At 38.0% G+C, this 18,704-nt stretch overlaps 1 protein-coding gene across 2 annotated transcripts; it reads left to right on the top strand.

Moving 5' to 3' along the window:
• The first annotated feature begins 7,411 nt into the window (after window positions 1-7,411).
• Window positions 7,412-18,260, top strand: nicn1 (nicolin 1). 2 transcript variants are annotated; one of them, XM_059330300.1, is made up of 7 exons: window positions 7,412-7,591; window positions 11,582-11,728; window positions 12,623-12,802; window positions 14,214-14,327; window positions 15,608-15,676; window positions 16,138-16,242; window positions 17,536-18,260. In XM_059330300.1, exons 2-7 carry the CDS (start codon window positions 11,582-11,584, stop codon window positions 17,575-17,577), a joined length of 657 nt encoding a protein of 218 aa, XP_059186283.1. In that variant the 5' UTR covers window positions 7,412-7,591; the 3' UTR covers window positions 17,578-18,260. The 2 variants fall into 2 exon arrangements, with proteins under 2 accessions (XP_059186283.1, XP_059186282.1); XM_059330299.1 differs by having other exon boundaries at window positions 7,416-7,591; window positions 11,579-11,728.
• Window positions 18,261-18,704: the final 444 nt, after the last annotated feature.

Here is an 18,704-nt window from a genome sequence, read left to right as displayed (position 1 = left end):
TTATTACACCAAATAATGAAACAAGAGAAAGAATATACATTTATTCCTTTTGTAAACTTTGGAATGGATTTCCTCCTAAAATTTAGAGCTTTCTCTGCAGTGATTGGGTCCAGGGATGGCTCAAGGCTACCAGTTTAAATTATTTGGAGTTGTTTTCACATTTTGGTGCTTTCACAGAAGTTTTACCAAAACATAAATTCTCTTCCTCCACGCTGCTTCGATAACAACACAGAGATGACCACATACACACATATTTCATGGTTTATTTATTATATGGGCAATGTTGGAATGGAAATATTTATTTATTTATGTTTGTCAGAAAGTCATTCAGTCAGATAGATGTTCAGTTTGTTCATTAGACCCTGCACGACCTCTTTTAAATTAATTATTTGCAATAAAATGCAATAACTGAAATTCTCATATCATGTTTAACCATGTTTTACAGATGCAGACCCAATACAGAAGATATGTATAATTCATTCTGCGGCAGACTTCTGAAATTTGAAAAATTCCTTAATTATGGAGCTGATAAAACTCTGAGTGAATCTTTTAGATCTCCGGGATCCAAACAAAACAAGAAGGTTAAAAACATGTAAAAAATCTGATCTAAACTTTAGTCTATGAGGCATTAATTAGAATTTACACCCTAAATTCCCTCATGTATATAATACTATTATGTTTTAGATTAACTCTGTCTATATTTTGACTGTTTAAGAGAGCAGCATTGGTGTTTCTTCGTGCATCATCATGTACTCATTGAAGCTGTGACTGGACTGAATAATAATGTGTATATTAATTAAAGACAAACTCATCATCTCTTGAAGTTCCTCAGAGTCTCATCAGGGAAGTTGTTGTTTGTTGTCCTTTTGCATTCTGTGTCTTGAGGAATAAACTCAGCGAGTCTCTTGGAACTTTGTAAATTTTATTTATTTTTTATCTCACCGGTAAGAGTCTGAAGATTGTTTTTTTTTTTCTCTTCTTCCTGGTTATTTGCTTTGCATTTCATCATTGTGTTTTTGTTCTTTCACTTAGATACTGCGTTTTATCTCCTCAACTTCTTTGAAATAAAACACTGTAAACTTTGGAAGTGAGTTGTCGTTTTTTTTTTTCTACAAAACCAGCTGAAAAAATGAGACGACTTCAACTTTGAGCTTTCTCTGCACTAATTGGATCCATGAATGTCTTTAGGCTTTCATTTAAATTCTTAAAAAGATGTTTCCACATTTTGGCACCATAAAAAGTGTCGTCTTGTAATTCCACCGTGACAAATATTCTCCCCTCCCCGTCTCTCACTTCCTTTCTCTCAAGGTTATCCTCTGTAGCTCTGTCACAGGGTGAAGCAGCAGGCCTTTGTCAATTGCACATCTCTTACATAAGAGCGACACCTCAGCGGTGCTCTTATGTAAGAAACATATCATCGACCGGGCCCGATGGATTCTCTCCCCCTCCCTCCCCCGTCTCAGAGGTGCTCTGCCCAGCGGGGTGGGGGGACAGGTTCAAAAACAAGACGCAGAGAGACAGATCGAGTCTCTGAGAATATCCTGCTCCTGGTTTGTCTGGCTTACAAACAAGTTCTTATCGTGGAGAAACCAGACAGATGGCACTGACAACTGGCAGATAGACACACGGACTGACAGAAAGAGAGAGAGAGAGAGAGTGAGAGAGGCAGGAATGAAAGGATGAAAGAAAGACAGAAGAAGAAGGGAGGAGACAGCAAAGAACAGAGACAGGAGACAGAGTGAAATCCAGGGGTATGGGTCTCAGAGATAAAAACCCACTGGACATTGGTACTTGGAAGACTCAGAGTCTCTCTCACACTTTCTCTGTCTCTCTCTGTCTCTGTCTGTCTGTCTGTCTCTCTCTCTCTCTCTCTCTCTCTCTCTCTCTCTCTCTCTCTCTCTCTCTCTCTCTCTCTCTCTCTCTTACTCCCCCCTGCCTCCTCTAAGCCCCTGCAGCTACATGCTTGCCTGTGCAGACCATCTGGGAGAAAGGGGATTGTTTTTGCAGAGGGACTTGCGGTGCCAGCTTCCTACACTGACTGATCTGGGGGCTTTGGAAAGCCTGAGTCCCCCTGCTTCAAACACAATAAACAGAATGGATGAATGTATGCCATTGTACTGTATCTCCAGGGGGGGAGGGGGCACCGAGAGTGTGGGGTTTGAGAGCTGGAGTGATAGCAACACAGGGATATATAGGGGCTGAGAGGAGGGTTTGAGTGACAGGTGCAGTGAAACAGAACAGCACTTGTCGGATATATGCATTCATATACATATATATGTGATCATTTCAAAAGAGAAGCATCTCTATCTGTCTGTGTCTGTGTTTTGCTGAGAACTCAAGGCCATGTTGTGCAGTGTTGAGTGTGAGCTCTTGAGATCTACAGGACATATTTATTAGTAATGTGTTGTGTACACAGTGTGTAGTGTACTGGGACAAGACCCAGACTAACTCAGCCCAACAGCATGCTGGGTAAAGCTTGCTGTCTGCTGCTCTATACACTACATTGAAGAACAGATGTAGACAGAGAGACCAGAGATGTTACATTAAAGCAAACATTTTAAACATCAGAGACGTAACTTTCAGAATGAACGCTTTTGTGCCCAGAAATATTCATGTTATGTCCCAAAAGGTAGCTGTTAGCACAAGGCACCATTCAGCATGTACAAACATGGAAACAATTATTAGACCCTTGTTTTCTTCAATTTTCTGTTCATTTTAATGCCTGGTACAACTGAAAGTTAATTTGTTTGGACAAATATTATGATAACAACAAAAATAGCTGATAAGAGTTTAATTTAAGAGCTGATATCTAGACTTTTTCCATGGTTTTATTGATAATGATTTTGGTTATTATCAAGAAAACCATGGAAAATGTCTAGATATCAGCTCTGAATTTAAACTCTTATGAGCTATTTTTGTGGTTATCATAATATTTGTCCAAACAAATGTACCTTTAGTTGTACAGTGTGTGTCATCAGAAGAGAAGCATATATATATATATATATATATATATATATATATATATGTATACATATATATATATATATATATATATATATATATACATATAAAGGAAGTTTACTGGTATGGTCTCATAACCTTTCACTGTATTTTCACTTAATGACAGTTTATTTAAATGTTTTATTCATTAAATGTCATGTTCAGTGTTTGGTTGGACTAACAGACACTCCAAAGAGTCCCTGTTCAGTTTTGAATGAATTAGCAACGACTTCCCTCAGTCAGGTTGAGGTGTAGAGAGGCTGTAGTCAGTGATCAGATCCCTCTCACTCCTCCACAGTCCAGATATGGTCTGCTCCCCATATCGGAAACAAAATGTCGACGAGTGTAACGCTGAACTTGATACCTCAAACAGGCCACAAACCAACGAGACGTCACAGTCACTACGTCCATTATTTCTACAGTCTATGGTTACAAACCATCACGGATTTAACAGATTTGAAGACAGATGTCGGTGCAGGCCACAGCAGCAATGAATCAGGCTGTCTGAGGGGTGAAAGTAATAAAAACAGACCCTGCTGCAGACAGAGGGCACCAGGCTGCAGAAAGTGTTCTAGCATGTAGGACAGCCTCTGGTACTGTATATTATTTTCCCTCCACAGCAATTTAAGCATGGTGCATAGTCACAAGGACTGCAGCAAATAAGCAAAACACTAAAAAAAAAAAAGGAATAGAGTGACCTTTGTCTTCCTCTGGAGGCAGAAACTCAGAGTCACACCTCAGTGTGTCAACAGGAAGATCTGTCAGAGCGAGTTAACCCCGTCGCTAATTATCATCGAGTTCTCGCTGCATCTAAACCAGATAAAAAGCCTCGGAGGGTTCATCACAGACAAAAATCAGAAATCAGAAAAGAAAGATTTTTTCAACAGAAAAGAGAGAATGGGAGCATGAATATGTGAATGAGTGGGTGGATCAGTATATGAAGTGAACAGCGACTTTTCATTCGAGCTTGGATTACTGAAAAAAGGATCTTTCTCTCTGGCTGAATCTAATATTTGGTGTTTTTGCTTCAAACAAACCTTCATCTCTCTCTCTGACTTTTTCTCTGAGTAAGTGCTTTGATGGATGTAACCTGATTATCTTCAGGGTTATTAAACAGTCCACTCAAATCACAGATACAATATCCTACAGTGCACATGGAACACCAGGTGATTTGTCTTGTTCAGAAATGATAAGAAACACGCTGGAAACCTTGTTTCAGTTTTACAGGGGTATCATAACAAGGCCACGGAGAAATAACAGCTGATTCCTGCTGCCGACTGATAAAGCCATAGGTGCGCTGTCTCACCCTGATACCGCGGCAGCACACCTGAATCTCATTCTGACGGGAGATTGTGCCTGGTGGGGATGAACATATATCATTTTTGGAGATGGGATGTTTTCAGAGGGGTGTGGAGGAGAGAAAGAGGTGATGAGCTCAGTGGAGGAGAGGCCAGCCTCCCACTGACTGACTGCTGGAGCTAATAGATGGAGTAAGCCTGCCCTCTGCTGCATAGAAACAGCTCTAGAAGCTGCACAAGCTGGAAAAAAACATAGGGCTTGTATGATAAGGAAGTATGAACCCTTTATCATCCAAGAAAAAAGCTTTTCTTTCTCATTTTTTTCCACTGACATCAAAAACAACAAAGAAAAGAAACATTTCTCTACCAAACAGCTAAGTCTGTAATAAGTGAAAGTCATATTTTTTTCTCCATTAAAATGAAATAAAACACTTTTTAAATGTAAATATATATATATATATATATATATATATATATATATATATATATATATATATATATATATATATATATATATGAGTTAATTTAAAGGCTGATATGTAGACATTTAACATGGTTTTCTTGATATTGACCATTTGTCCAAAAAAATGCACCTTTAGTTGTACCAGGCATTAAATGAACAAGAAAGCAAGGAGGAAACAAGGGTGGTCTTATCATTTTTTCCATATCTGTATGTTTGAGTTTATTTTGTTGCAACAGCTCAACAATTTTTGGAACAATGTTTCTTAAGGAATCTTTATGTGCAGAAGTGTTCCTGTCCCCAGTGATCAGAGTGAAGTCAATGTACAAGGCACATTTGAATTACTACCAGTATAAACAGCCCTGATTATCACTTTGTATTCATACTTATATATGTAGTTTGAATGGAAAAATTAAAACATAAATACAGATCAAGATTATATAAGGCTGCTACCCACCATAGCTTTTATATAAGCTCAATCTTCTGTATCTTACATTTTTCATTCAAACTGTTACTTATTCCCCCTGTAATTTATATTCACAACTTTTGCTTCTGTAAGTTGCTGTGACAAAGAAATTTCCCTGTTGTGGGATCAATAAAGTATCATCTAATCTAATCTAATCTAATCTATATAATAATTTAAATTAAATTGCATAGGATAAGTAGTGATTGTAAATTAGTTGTGTACAAATTTCACATTTTTTTTAGTTTTCCTAGAGTATTTTCATTTAATGTACCTCGTACTGAATTTACCCTTGGGGATGAATAAAGTAATTTAGATTTTTTGAGTGATTGATAATAGATAAAGTCCACTACATCTCAGAGGTAGCCTACATGTTGTACTTTTTATTACAGGTGACAGTTTTTTAAAATCCTTTTTCTGACCAGTGAGCAGAGCCGGCCCGTGGCATAGGCCGTATAGGCAAATGCTAAGGGCGCCGTCCATCCGGGAGGCGCCACACCAGCGCCACAAATGGGAAAGGAAAAAAAAGTGTAACTTTCACTATTTTTTATAACTAGTTGGTAGCCTACTATTATTTCTCAATACAAAAATAATCCTACGTTAATTTAAATGCAAAGCAAATCCTATTTAATAGAAATAATATAATATGTTTGTAATGTTACAAACTTGGCCCCACCCTCCCCCCTCGCGCGGTGCGCCCCCTCCCTTCCCTACATGCTGATGAGCACGTGCCCTCCATGATTGTTTTTGGACGTCACCATATGAAAACATCAACACAAGATGTGAAAACGGCCCAAACTGTCCGGTGCCCAGAGAAGAAAAAAAGACAAGAAGAGGAGGAGAAACGAGACAAAGACAGAAGTAACGTTACATGAAACAATTCGTCTGTTACAGAATGTGATAGTAACCTGGCTTTTTAACATTAAGCTACATGATTCGCTAATTGCTAATCAATAAATAGCTAGCGTTAACTGTTTTAACATCAGTGGAGGGGGCTAAGTTGTTATGGAAAATAAAAATGTAGGTAATTACAGTACTCCCGCCTTACATTCCTCTGGGACATTTGTAATTATTAGATCTTTTAAGCAGGTGTTTACATTTCTTTGCATTTTTATTGCCTTCTGGTTAGCTAACGTTTACCCACTTTTCCACCCCTTTATATATTATAGTTGTAAGCCTAGTTGTTAAAGTGCACATCATTAATGTTAATAAAGCAATATCACATGAGAGGGAATGCTGTTTTGAATATCAGCACTGCTGTGATTCGGTCAAAGATAACCATAACATAACATTCTCGTATGATATATTATACTGCTACTTTGCATTCTGATATTCAGCATTTCACTGTGATGATGACAATAAATTGAATCTAATCTCATTTGCATATCATTCAACATCATACATATATCTGTTTTTTCATTTATATTATATGATATTATTTCATTTTATTTCATTTTATTCCTGGAATCATATGTTTTTATTATTAGACTGTAATACTCAATGGTGTCACATACTCCTCTCTTTAGATGCCTTGTTGAAGTTTCTGAATCCCCTCTGGGCCATCTACCACATCTACTGCTGCCTCCACCTCAGCAACACAACCCACCAGTGATGCAGCAGCATCAAGTGGTCCTCCCGTTGCCTCCACCTCAGCAGTAGGATCTCTTTTTGTAATATAGTTGTTAAAGTCATTACTGTTTTTTTTAATATCTTGTTTTGTGCAGTGCCTTATTCATGTGGAATTTCTATTTTGTTTTATGCAACTTGTTGACACGTTTTATTTGTATTTGTTTTTTGTGTGTTTAGTTAGATCTTGTACTTTATGTAGGCTATTTATGAATGTACTGTATGTAAAAATGATTGTATTTCATATATTCATTTTTAATTTTTTGTATTTATTTATTTATAATTTTGTATCTGTTAACTATTCTGATTGTGAATTTGCTTTCTTTAAGTAAAAAAAAAGGTCAAAGACAAAGCTCTTCGGTTTCTTGTGAGTATATACGCTACACTGGCGATGCAAGAGGGGCGCCACCTAAAATTTTGCCTAGGGCGCCAGATTGGTTACTGCCGGGCCTGAGTGAGGGCCACATATCTCCAGATGTGTTGATTTTGTACATCTGTATTTGTACATCTCCGTTGTTTTAAGCTAAATACACTGATTATAAAGCCTGTTGGATTCCTCGTGTGGGTCAGAAACTGAAAGTGCTGCTGGCCCTTTAAGACTCTCTCTGTCGCCTTGGTAACAGTCAGACAGTAGCCGAGCACCTTTAGCATGTAAACCAAACATATGCGACTTCAAGCGTTTCGGTGTTTCTGTCTCTTTACAGTCGACTTTTACTGACTGAGACTGCTCTCTGACAAACAAAGGTGAGTACTGCACCAACACAGCGTCACTTTATATTTCTCCTTCGACCCAAATTAAAAGAACAAGCCTGACTCACCCGTTAGCTGCGGTGCTATCGCCAGCTAGCTGCCGTGCTAACGTTCAGGGAATTTCGGTTTTAGTTTCTTTCGCAGCTGATTTACAACATCACAACATGAATATCTAAAAAATAAGCCGTCAGAGATGCTGGTCGGTTTAACTTCATGTGTCCTGCTTTCTGTTCAACACTGCTGACATGTCGCTGTCCATGGTGCTAACAGAGAAACTCAGAGCTACAGAGCAAAATACTGTCAGACTGGATATAAACTGAAATATCTTTATGCTATGTACAGTTGTGCTCATAAGCTTACATACCCTGGCAGAATTTATGGTTTCCCTTTTTCAGCGAATATGAACGATAACACAAAAACTTTTCTTTCACTTATGGTTAGTGGTTGTGTGAAGCCATTTATTGTTAAACAACTGTGTTTACTCTTTTCAAATCATAATGAGAACAGAAACTACCCAAATTACCCTGATCAAAAGTTTACATACCCCAGGTCATACTACCGTGTATTGTCCCTTTTAACATCAATGATAGCTTGGAAGTATTCTGTGGTAGTTTTATATGAGGCTCTTTATTTTCTCAGATGGTAAAGCTGCCCATTCTCCTTGGCAAAAAGACTCCAGTTTCTGTAAATTATTGGGCTGTCTTGCATGAACTGTGCATTTGAGATCTCCCCAGAGTTGCTCCATGATATTGAGGTCAGGAGGCTGAGATGGCCACTCCACAACCTTCACTTTATCCTGATGCAGCCAATGACAGGTTGACTTGGCCTTGTGTTTTGGATTGCTGTCATTTTGGAACGTCCAAGTACATCCCATGCACAGCTTCCGGGCTGATTTGTGTAAATTGTCCTCCAGTATTTTCTGATAATATGCTGTATTTATTCTGCCATCAATTTTAACCGAGTTTCCTGTCCCTTTTTAGCTCACATATCCCCAAAACATCAGTGTTCTACCTTTGTGTTTCACAGTAGGAATGGTGTACCTTTCATCATAAGCCTTGTTAACTCATCTCCAAATGTCACGTTTATGGTTGTGGCCAAAAACGTCAATTTTGGTCTCATCACTCCAAATGACTTTGTTCCAGAAGTTTTGAGGCTCGTCTCTGTGCTGTTTGGTGTACTGTAGGTGGAATGCTTTGTGGCATTTGCGTAGTAAATACCACTTAAAAAAACAGAAGTGGAATAGTAACCATTAATTCTGCCAGGGTATGTTAACTTATAAGCACAACTGTATATATTGACAATTTAAGCCAGAAGAGTTCATTTAGAGTAAAATAGCAGACTGCAGTGAGCTTATAAAGTTAAAAACAAACTGATGTGCAGTCTGTTTTTTTGCAAATAATTTATTTGCAAACAGTCATGCCTGTCACAATAACAAATTTTTAGGACGATATATTTTCCCAGAAACTATCACAATAAACGGTAGTATCATTGTATCGATGTTGTTTTAGTTTTCAAACTATATTGGAGCATAATGAGTACATCCTTTTCCACAGCAATTCATTTTTAAATTCCGAGAATATTCAAAATTGGAATTAAAATGGGGAAAAGATATATTAAAATATCCTAGATAAATAAAACATGAATAAATAAACTACAACCAAAACAAATAAAATAGACTTTCAGGTTCAGTTAACAAAACATTGCAATGAGATAATCATTATATATTATATTATTTTATTATTAAAATAACATATAAACAGCTGGAATGGCTGCTTGGGAAATATAGTTTTTTGGGGGGGCAATTCGGACTACCTGTCAAACATTTGCAGCTTTACTTTAGGTACAACACAAAAAGCACAAAAAGTCAATATGTTGAGTCCAGAAAAAAACTATTGTGTCCATTTTTATATATCGAACGATAAGTCGATATAGTAATTATCGTGACAGGCCTACAAACAGTACAAGCTGTCCGTATTTAATCTACTGCAGCCATGTTGTATTTATGTCATAGAAAATGCAAAACATACAGTACTGTACAAAAGGTGTAAGAAGAATTGTTACTTGTTTGAAGGTAAAGGGTGACCACACCAAAAATTGATTTTGATTTTATTTTTTGCTAACAGATAGAAATTGAGAGAGCTACAGAGCAAAATATTGTCAAGTCAATTCAAGTCAGTTTTATTTATATAGCCCAAAATCACAGATTTGCCTCAAAGGGCTTTACAGACTGTACAGGGTACGACACCCTCTGTCCTTAGACCCTCACATCGGCCAGGGATCCCCCTCCCAGGACAAGCAGATGTGCAATAAGTGTTAGTCAGACTGGATATAAACTGTTTATATCTTCATTCATTTACAGCCAGAAGAGTTCATTTAGAGCAAAATAGCAGACTGCAATAAGCTTATAAAGTTAAAAACAATCTGATGTGCAGTCTGTTTTTGCAGTAACAGTACAAGCTGTTCATATTTAATCTACTGCAGCAGTGTTGCATTAATGTCATAGAAAATGCAGACAATACAGTAATGTGAAAAAATCCTGAGAAGAATTAACACTGGTAAAAGTAAAAAGGAGGGCTACCGGGTACTCCGGCTTCCTCCCACAGTCCAAAAACATGCACTTAGGTTTAATTGGTGACTCTAAATTGACCGTAGGTGTGAATGAGAGTGTGATTGTCTGTTTCTATGTGTTAGCCCTGCGATAGTCTGGCGACCTGTCCAGGGTGTACCCCGCCTCTCGCCCAATGACAGCTGGGATTGGCTCCAGCCCCCCGCGACCCGATTGCGGATAAGCGGTTAATGTGAATGAATGAAAAGTAAAAAGGTGGCCACACGAAGTATTGATTTGATTTCCGTCTCGTCATTCACTTTGCATTTTGTTATTTGATAAAAAATAAAATATTAACATTTCTATTTTTGAAAGCATTCTTATTTTACAGCATATTTTCCACACCTGCCTAAAACTTTTGCACAGTACTGTACATGAATGCAAACAGACTTTTTAATGGAGAAGATATGTGGATTTGAAATAGTGTTTGATGACTTGAATTGTTTCTCTAATATTGTAATGAAGCCGAATCCATGCCTTAAGTCACTTCCCCCCTCATTAAAAAAATCCAGAAATGAATATGTAAAAATTTCCCAAAATTTGACTGGTAGACACAAGAGGTTTACTACTTCTGACTGAAAAGAGTTAAATTAGAGTAAAATAGCAGACTGCAGTGAGCTTATAAGGTAAAAAACAATCTAATGTGCAGTCTGATTTTGCAAATATTTAATTTGCAAACAGCACAAGCTGTTCATATTTAATATACTGCAGCTATGTTGCATTATTGTCATAGAAAATACAAAACATACAGTAATGTGCAAAAGCCTGAGACAGGTGTAAAAAAATGCAAAGAAAAACTGATTCTGGTTTAAAGGCAAAGGGTGGCCACACAAAACATAGATTTGATTGAGATTTTTCTTCTGTTCTCTCACTTGGGATTTTGTTCATTGATAGAAATAAACAATTAACTTTTCCATTTTTGAAAGCATTCTTATTTTACAGCGTATTTTTACACACCTGCCTAAAACTGGTGCACAGTACTATACATGAATGCAAACAGACTTTTTTGTGGATAAGATATGTGGATTGAAAATAGTGTTTGATGACTTCAAATATGTGTCTAATACTGTAATAAACATATCCTAAAATCAATTGTCATTCTCCTCGCTCATTAAAAAAAGAAATCCTGAAATGAAAATGTAAAATTTTCCCAAATTTGACTGCTAAACACAGGACGTCCAACAATTTTCATTGTTTGTGACCTGCAGACCTCACATTTGATGTGTGAGTTGAATACAAATCCTGTTTTGGTCTGAAAGGCAAGCTACTAATCAAATTGCAGGAAGCATGAGAACTCCCAAACACACACATGGCAGTGTGCAGAAAAAAAGAGAAATAGAAAAAGGAATGTAAAATAACTCTGATTTTGTTTCCAGAAGATGAGTAGGAGCAGCGATGACATCACGCCCGTCAGCTGCACCATCAAACCTCCTGTCTACCTGCAGATCGGAGACGTGAAAACAGATGCAGCACATTCTGGTGTTTGTGTTGTAGATGTTGCTCTTCCCTTTGGAAAGCCTGTCAATGTAAGCCACTACTAACCCCAGAGAGCTGTTGATTTAATGCACACAACCAGCCGAAACCATGGCAAACATCATACTCAGTCTTTTCATTCAGCTTTTCTGTCTTCTACTGTTTTCTACTGTTTCTGTAAAAATAAATGGACTGTTGTAGAAGAATTCACAGCCCACACTCAAGAAATATGGAAAAATCTCTTCAGAGTTTGGTTTTCTTGGCCCTCAGCATGCAGTTAAAATTAAACTCTCCCAGCAACATTTTCCTTGCACCTTAATTTTATTCAACATGCATGTTTTGTTGGCTCCCAGCGGCGAGGTCTAGTAAGCAAGCAGAAAACACACGCATACATAAAAAACATTTGTTTCAGTATAAAGCTGTTTTCTGTCTTCAGAGAGACTTCAAACATTTTGGGCTTTGACCTACTTTTTTACCATTTAGTCCTAATTAAAAATAATTTTTAATGCAGAGTGACTCCTCATTAGCTCAAAGCTTCCAGCTTCAAAGGCGTCGGCCCGAAGCAAGTTTATGCGTGAAGGAATTATCTCTGCCAAGCGTTTGTCTTTAGGTTTAAATGTTAATGCTGTGATTTGGCACACTCAGTGTTTCTTGAACAATAGGCTAAGACCCAATATGGACTGGAGGCATGTTTCTACTGGGCGCCAAAGTGGTTTTATTAGCCTCAATTACAGTGGAAAACTCTGTTCTATACTTTCATTTCATCCAGGAGGTCATCAAAGAACTTCATTTTATACTAACAGCTAAAAAAAATAAGCAAATCATTATACTTATTCTCAAAAATGTTATTAATAGGTTACGCTACGGATCTACATAATGCAGCAGTATGCCCTTTCCTGCCCCTCAATCTGTACAGTTTTATAATCCATGTCCACTGTGTGTTTTAGATTGAGGAGATCACCTTTAAGAACTACTACACAGCCTACGTGACTGTGCGTTTGCTGAGGAGGAGCGGTGGGCAGGATGCCCCCGCTAAGTGGTGCACTGCTCTGAGAGACCTGCCACTGATGGACAACCCCCACACCGAGGGGGGCTCCCAGGACTACTGCTCCATCCACAGGACACAGGTGGGCTGGAGCATGTGTGTGTGTGTGTGTGCTGATGTAACACCTCTTGTCTAAGATTTAAGATTTGAGGGAGTCTGTTTATTGTATTCTTTGCACGATAATGTGTATTTTTGTTCAGGAATATATACAACAAATACATTAATGAACAAAGCAAAGAGGCAAAGCAAATAAAAGAGGGAAAATTATAATGCAAATTAAAATATATTTTGTATACTTATATACTTTCCAAGCAATATTTGGTCCTGGCAAATGTTTTCGTAACCATTTTTGTTAGAGTTAGTGAAAATTGTGTATTGGCTAAATATTAAAAATATTCACAGTAACTAAGGGGTGATTCATCCCATATCTATAAAATACATATTTTCCTTCCTGTAGTACTATTTATCAATCTAGATTGTTTTGTGATGAGTTGATCTCCGCCTTCTCCCGATTATTAAGGAACTAGAATGCCGTCTTGTAAGCAGTTTCATGAACTCAAAATCCATCCACATACTATGCAAGTAAGTAGGCTACACAGCGTGTACAGTGCTGCATCTACAGAAGTATCCAAGTCTGGAGTCTATCTGGCCTGACTTTGGGGGCAATTGAGGTTCTGCATCTCAAAGTCACTGATTAGTGAGCGGTCTTCTAAAGAAGGACTGACTGTACTTATATGGCACATGAAAATGTGATGTAATAGGAAACAAGTGTCCTTTGGAAGTGTTAAGATGTTGTTTTGTTCAGTTTTGTTCAGCCACAGCTAAAAGCCAGCCTCTCCTACTTTATACTACTCTATACTCCTGTTTAGTGAAACTCTCATTTCCTGGTGAACAGAACATGATAGCCCACTACTCTCCTCACCTGCAGCTGAAGATCACATTAGATCTTTAAACCAACACATCCCAGTGGGCATAAAACTAACACAGCCTGTCAGAGCTTAGTGTCGTTTATTTTATTTCTCAGCTGCTGCTGGAGACGAGCCAGCCAACTCGGTAAGAAAGGCTCAATAATCATTGTAATGTTGATATGTGGAGACAATACAAACTGAGTTGTTTTTCATTTATTGTTGATTCTCTATGCAAATAGAGCCAGCTGCTGAATGGTGATTTAATTCTTGTTTACTTCAGATGGCGCTCCGAGTCTGACATAGTTTAAAGAGTAATCGTAATGGTGTAAGCGATGTTTATTTACTGTTTATGGATTGTTGTTTGTTATATTTAGCCTTAAGGTATGTTCAGTGTATTCTGTTACTGCAGTTTCTCTGTATGGGGGCTGAAAGAACAAGACACAACAAAATGAAAATGATAATGCAGAACAGTAATTGTTTATCAGACGAATTCCACTGTTAAAAAACTCACTTTCTGATTTAATTCCACAACCAATCCAAATACTTAAAACTCACTCACGTTAATGTGTATTGTTGTGTGTGTAGATGCAGGTGGAGGCGGACCACGTGGTGTCTGTCAGACTGATCCTGAGACAGCCGTCCTCAGCCTGGCTCACCTTCAGCCTCGAACACATCAAAATATTCCCTCATATTGAGCCGGTTAGTTTTGTGTTTTTGTTCTTTTGACAGACAGAAAATGTATTCAGAGCTTTTGACAATCAAGTAAACTAACATTCAAACTGCAGCATCAGTAGAATATTCCAGCGACTGTTGGTTTTAGTGTAATTATGCATCTGGCTTAACTGCATCCAATACAGAGCTGCTCCAAACAATGTGGAAGGCATTTGTTTGTCTGTTGGCTGACACATGTTGTTATATGTTTGTCAAACCTGCATCCGAATGTGTTTTTCAAGCAGCTTACTATGTGAGTGCATTTGCAGATCAGAGACAGAGTTAGCTGTAAGTTCTAGCTGTGAACATAGCAGTGAAGTGTGTTTACAGTTCAGGCTATTGGTTGGTAAATAATTGCTACAACTCCTCAAGATCCAAGCGACAACGTAGCCCCAAAGTAAGCGAAAATGTAGGCCCAAGCTCAGGGGTAGGCAACCTGCGGCATTGTGGCTCTTTGGCCCCTCTCCAGTGGCTCCCTGTTGCTTTGACAAAAAAATATAGAGAAATGAACAAAGGTTATTTGTTTGCATTATAATTAACAATGGTATTAGATTTTTGTTGGCCTAAGGTGATTCTTATATTCACCAATTTTGAAAATATGTCACCTATAGATGAAAAAAAGGCAATTTCAGTCAACTTAAATGTGCATCATCACCTTTGCACATCTGGTCCTTTGCCTTATCCTTAAATTTCACCAAACCTTGTAATTGATATAGATTTCAAATCCATAAGAAAAATAGGAAGGAAGGAAATTGACAGATTTCTTTTCTTTCACTGCAAGTGCTTCTGGCTTAGCGGTATGCTTGATCTATGTCAAAATATTAGCAAAAAACTTTCATTATAAGGCTCAAAATTGTGGCTCTAGATGGATCTTTCTTTTTTCTATTTCGGCCAAAAATGGCCCTCTTAATTGAAGAGGTTTCTGACCCATGCTCAATAAAGGTGGACCATCTATTCTCTCAGTTTTGCTCAGCATTATCAAAAAGTGATTTGTATGGCTGGACAGGAAATAGTGAGTTCTTACAGCATCTATCAAATTATTCTGATGGAATACATTTCTAGCAGCACGCACAGCTCTGTACTACATTGTAATTCTTGGTTCTACCACCAGAGGGAGCCAGAGTAAGGACCTGTATAGTCCTACACACAGTGGATTTAACAAACACACATTCAAATCAAGCTAAATTATTCCAGCAGAATGATTGTAACATTAAACTCAACATCTGTGCAATTCAGATAAAATGTAATGTTTCTCCTCCTCCCTCCAGGACCCAGAGAAGGAGGTCTCTGATTGGCTGTCTGACCTGACCCTGGGTGACCAGCACCCTGACCTGGAGGTACACATTACGTTCTGTTTGCGTGTCTGACCTCCTCTCTGCCTGTGTAAATAAATTGGGTACACTGAGCTCATGTACATCTTTCAGAGGCTGATTCAGTTATTTTTAGAATTTGAGGCAAATAAATAGATAAAGATTCCTTATCTCCCCTCCAGAAAAAGAAAAGCATTTCTGGAAGTATACAGCATCCATGTCCAGGAAAAAAAACATGTCTGCTACTTAGTTAGTCTGAATTTGACTTTAAGAACTCATTGGATTATCTGAAAAATGCCACAGTGTCACAAAGCTGAAATATAATAAAACTTACAGACAAAATAAGTGAATAATTTAATAATTAATGATTCAAAATAATCCAGTTATATTTCTCTGGACCTTGACTCATGAGCTCAGTATTTCCAAAGTCCTTGTTGGAGCATGATAATCTTTAGTGCACCCTGACTGTCTTCCTGCATGTCTCTCAGGGTCTCCCAGACCCTCAGACTGTGTCCTCCAGCATCCAGCAGATGTGGGCTCTGACTGAGGTGATGCAGACCAACCAGACCACGGCCTCCATCGGACGCTTTGACGTGAGTCTGAAACACACCGAGCTGAACACACAGTCCAGTGACACAGAGGTAGAAAAATATATAGGAGAGGAAAGAAAAGAAACAGTTCTAATGGGAGGTGGCTCTGACAGTTTGTGAAACAAGCACCTGGCCAACATCCCACAAAGTCAGAGGGTCGACAAAAGGGTGAAAGCCACAAAGTCCTCAACCCACTTAGCTTCTTTCACTTCAACTTTCAAGAAGGCAATAAGAGAGAGAAATGCCAGAACTACCAGAATGATCAACCAGTCTGAAATACTCTGAAATATTTCACATAGCTTTAATGATTATCAACATTATTTACATGTTGTTTTTTTTTACTTTCTTTATATTGATTTTCCAGTGAAAAAACAAAACACAAACATATAATTATACACACAGAACAGGTACATCAGACAGGGTCATCTACAGCAAAACACAATGGCAGGTTTTGTTCTAAATAAAGGGCTGGCAGAAATCAGGCTGATGAATCGGGTCTAGAGGCTTTAAGGCACCCACAGTTCTCTAGTCTCTCTCGGCCCACAGGGACACAAAATACCTTCGTCTGTGCTGTCCACAAGGTCACCGGTACAAAAAAACACAAAAAAAACCCATAACAAGCGGAAATGGAATATATATATACATATTTATACTAGGGGAGAAACGCACCTGACCCAGGGGAAAAATGCAATAATATAAAATAAAAAACACAGATTATGCAATCACCTCTCATATATGTAGTCCCTTTATTTCTTCCAGTATTGCTCACCTTTTTCAGTATTATCTCAGGGAAAATGTTAACCTTTCCATATTATAGATTTCTTCAACTATTCCTATCCAGTCTGAAATTGTCGGACACTCCTTGCTCAGCCATTTCCTGGTTATTGCCTTTTTGCTACTAGCCAATAATAGTTGTAATAGGTATCTGTCTTGTTTATTTATCTCAGTAGGTATGTTTCCTTAATATATAACACTGAAACTGAGATCAGGCTGCAAATTGATTTTATTTACATGTTTTTGATGAATATATATTTTATTTACAGATAAATCATTGACTTCCTGTTGTTATAAGCTACTGGTCCAACCAAACATCCGATCGTATTCATTTTAGCTGATTTATTGTAGTTGATTGAATTTATTGTTAGTTGGAATTGTGATAGTTCTTAACGCTGAAATAATTATGAGTGATTTCCATGTCTGACATTAGCATGGCTTGTTCACACTCGTCTGATCCTTACAGGAGATTTAATCAGCTGAAATAAGTGAAATCTGCTGATCTTTGTTCTGTTTGTGCAGGTGGACGGATGCTACGACATCAACCTGCTCTCTCTGACGTAACCTGTTCTCATAAACATGGAACACTTCATGGAAAGATTCATCACTAAAACCTCTGAAGATGCATACTGTCTGCTGGAGAACCATTGAGAACTAACTCTGCTGTTTATTTATTTATTGTCATTAAGTTGGCTAATGAGAAACTATCATGATTTACTGTGACATGCCTCTTTAATGTTCTCAGCTTAATAGGAAATGTGGTCTAAACAACACTTGTTTTCAGAGAACAGTATGAACTGCACTCATGTGTTTACTCATGCAGTCATTTATTGAGGTGAAAAGTTTACTAACTAAGCTGCTCTTACTCTAATCTTAAATAAAATGTGGCATTGTAGTCATCTAAATCAGCATTTCTCAAACCTCCTGAAAGCATCTTGAGTCCTCTTCCTGATCAAGGCTGATTCAAACGATCAGCTTGTTACCAAGCAGCTTCAGGAGTTCATAACAAGCCGATTGTTTGAGTGTTGGAGCGGGTAGAGATCTGAAAACATTTGAGAAATGCTGCTCTAAAAAGACTTTGTGTTTAGCATCAATATGCATCAGTGTGCTGTAACCTACTGACACCAGTGGATGACTTCTTCTTTAATTGGCTGAGTCACCAGTCTGCGTTTCATTCAACACTTTGAATGTATAAAAACATGGATAACAAGGGAGAGAGTGGTACATTGTTTCTGTAACGCTGGCAGGAGGTCAGGTTAGGTCAGGGTTAAGGACGGGCTCGTAACTAGAAAGTGACGCTGCTGTTTGAAGAAATAAAAGTTCTATTTCTGCGTGAAATAAATGATTATGTTCACATTCACTCTGCTCAGCGCTCTGCTGTGTAGTTGTGATGGTTCAGATGAAGGTTAGGAGCAAAGAAATGCATTATACTGCTGAGGTACACATGTATATGTCTGAGTTTGAATGATCTGACAGAAAAAGGCAGAAATGTACTTAATGTCCTTATGTTGTGTTATCTGCAGTTCTTGTTGCCGCACGCTAATAAAACACTAATATTATCTTTGCTGTGCAGTGCATGACTGAGCACTTATCAAACATTGTTATTAACTGTGAGCATCATCAGGGAATACAGAACACAGACTGGATTTAGCAGGTGCTGCTGAAAATAAACTCTCAGAGGTGCCTCTTAA

The sequence above is a fragment of the Centropristis striata genome, chromosome 3 (genome assembly GCF_030273125.1).
Source record: "Centropristis striata isolate RG_2023a ecotype Rhode Island chromosome 3, C.striata_1.0, whole genome shotgun sequence".
NCBI classification, from domain to species: domain Eukaryota; kingdom Metazoa; phylum Chordata; class Actinopteri; order Perciformes; family Serranidae; genus Centropristis; species Centropristis striata.
This window is presented reverse-complemented; position numbering and strand designations above follow the sequence as displayed.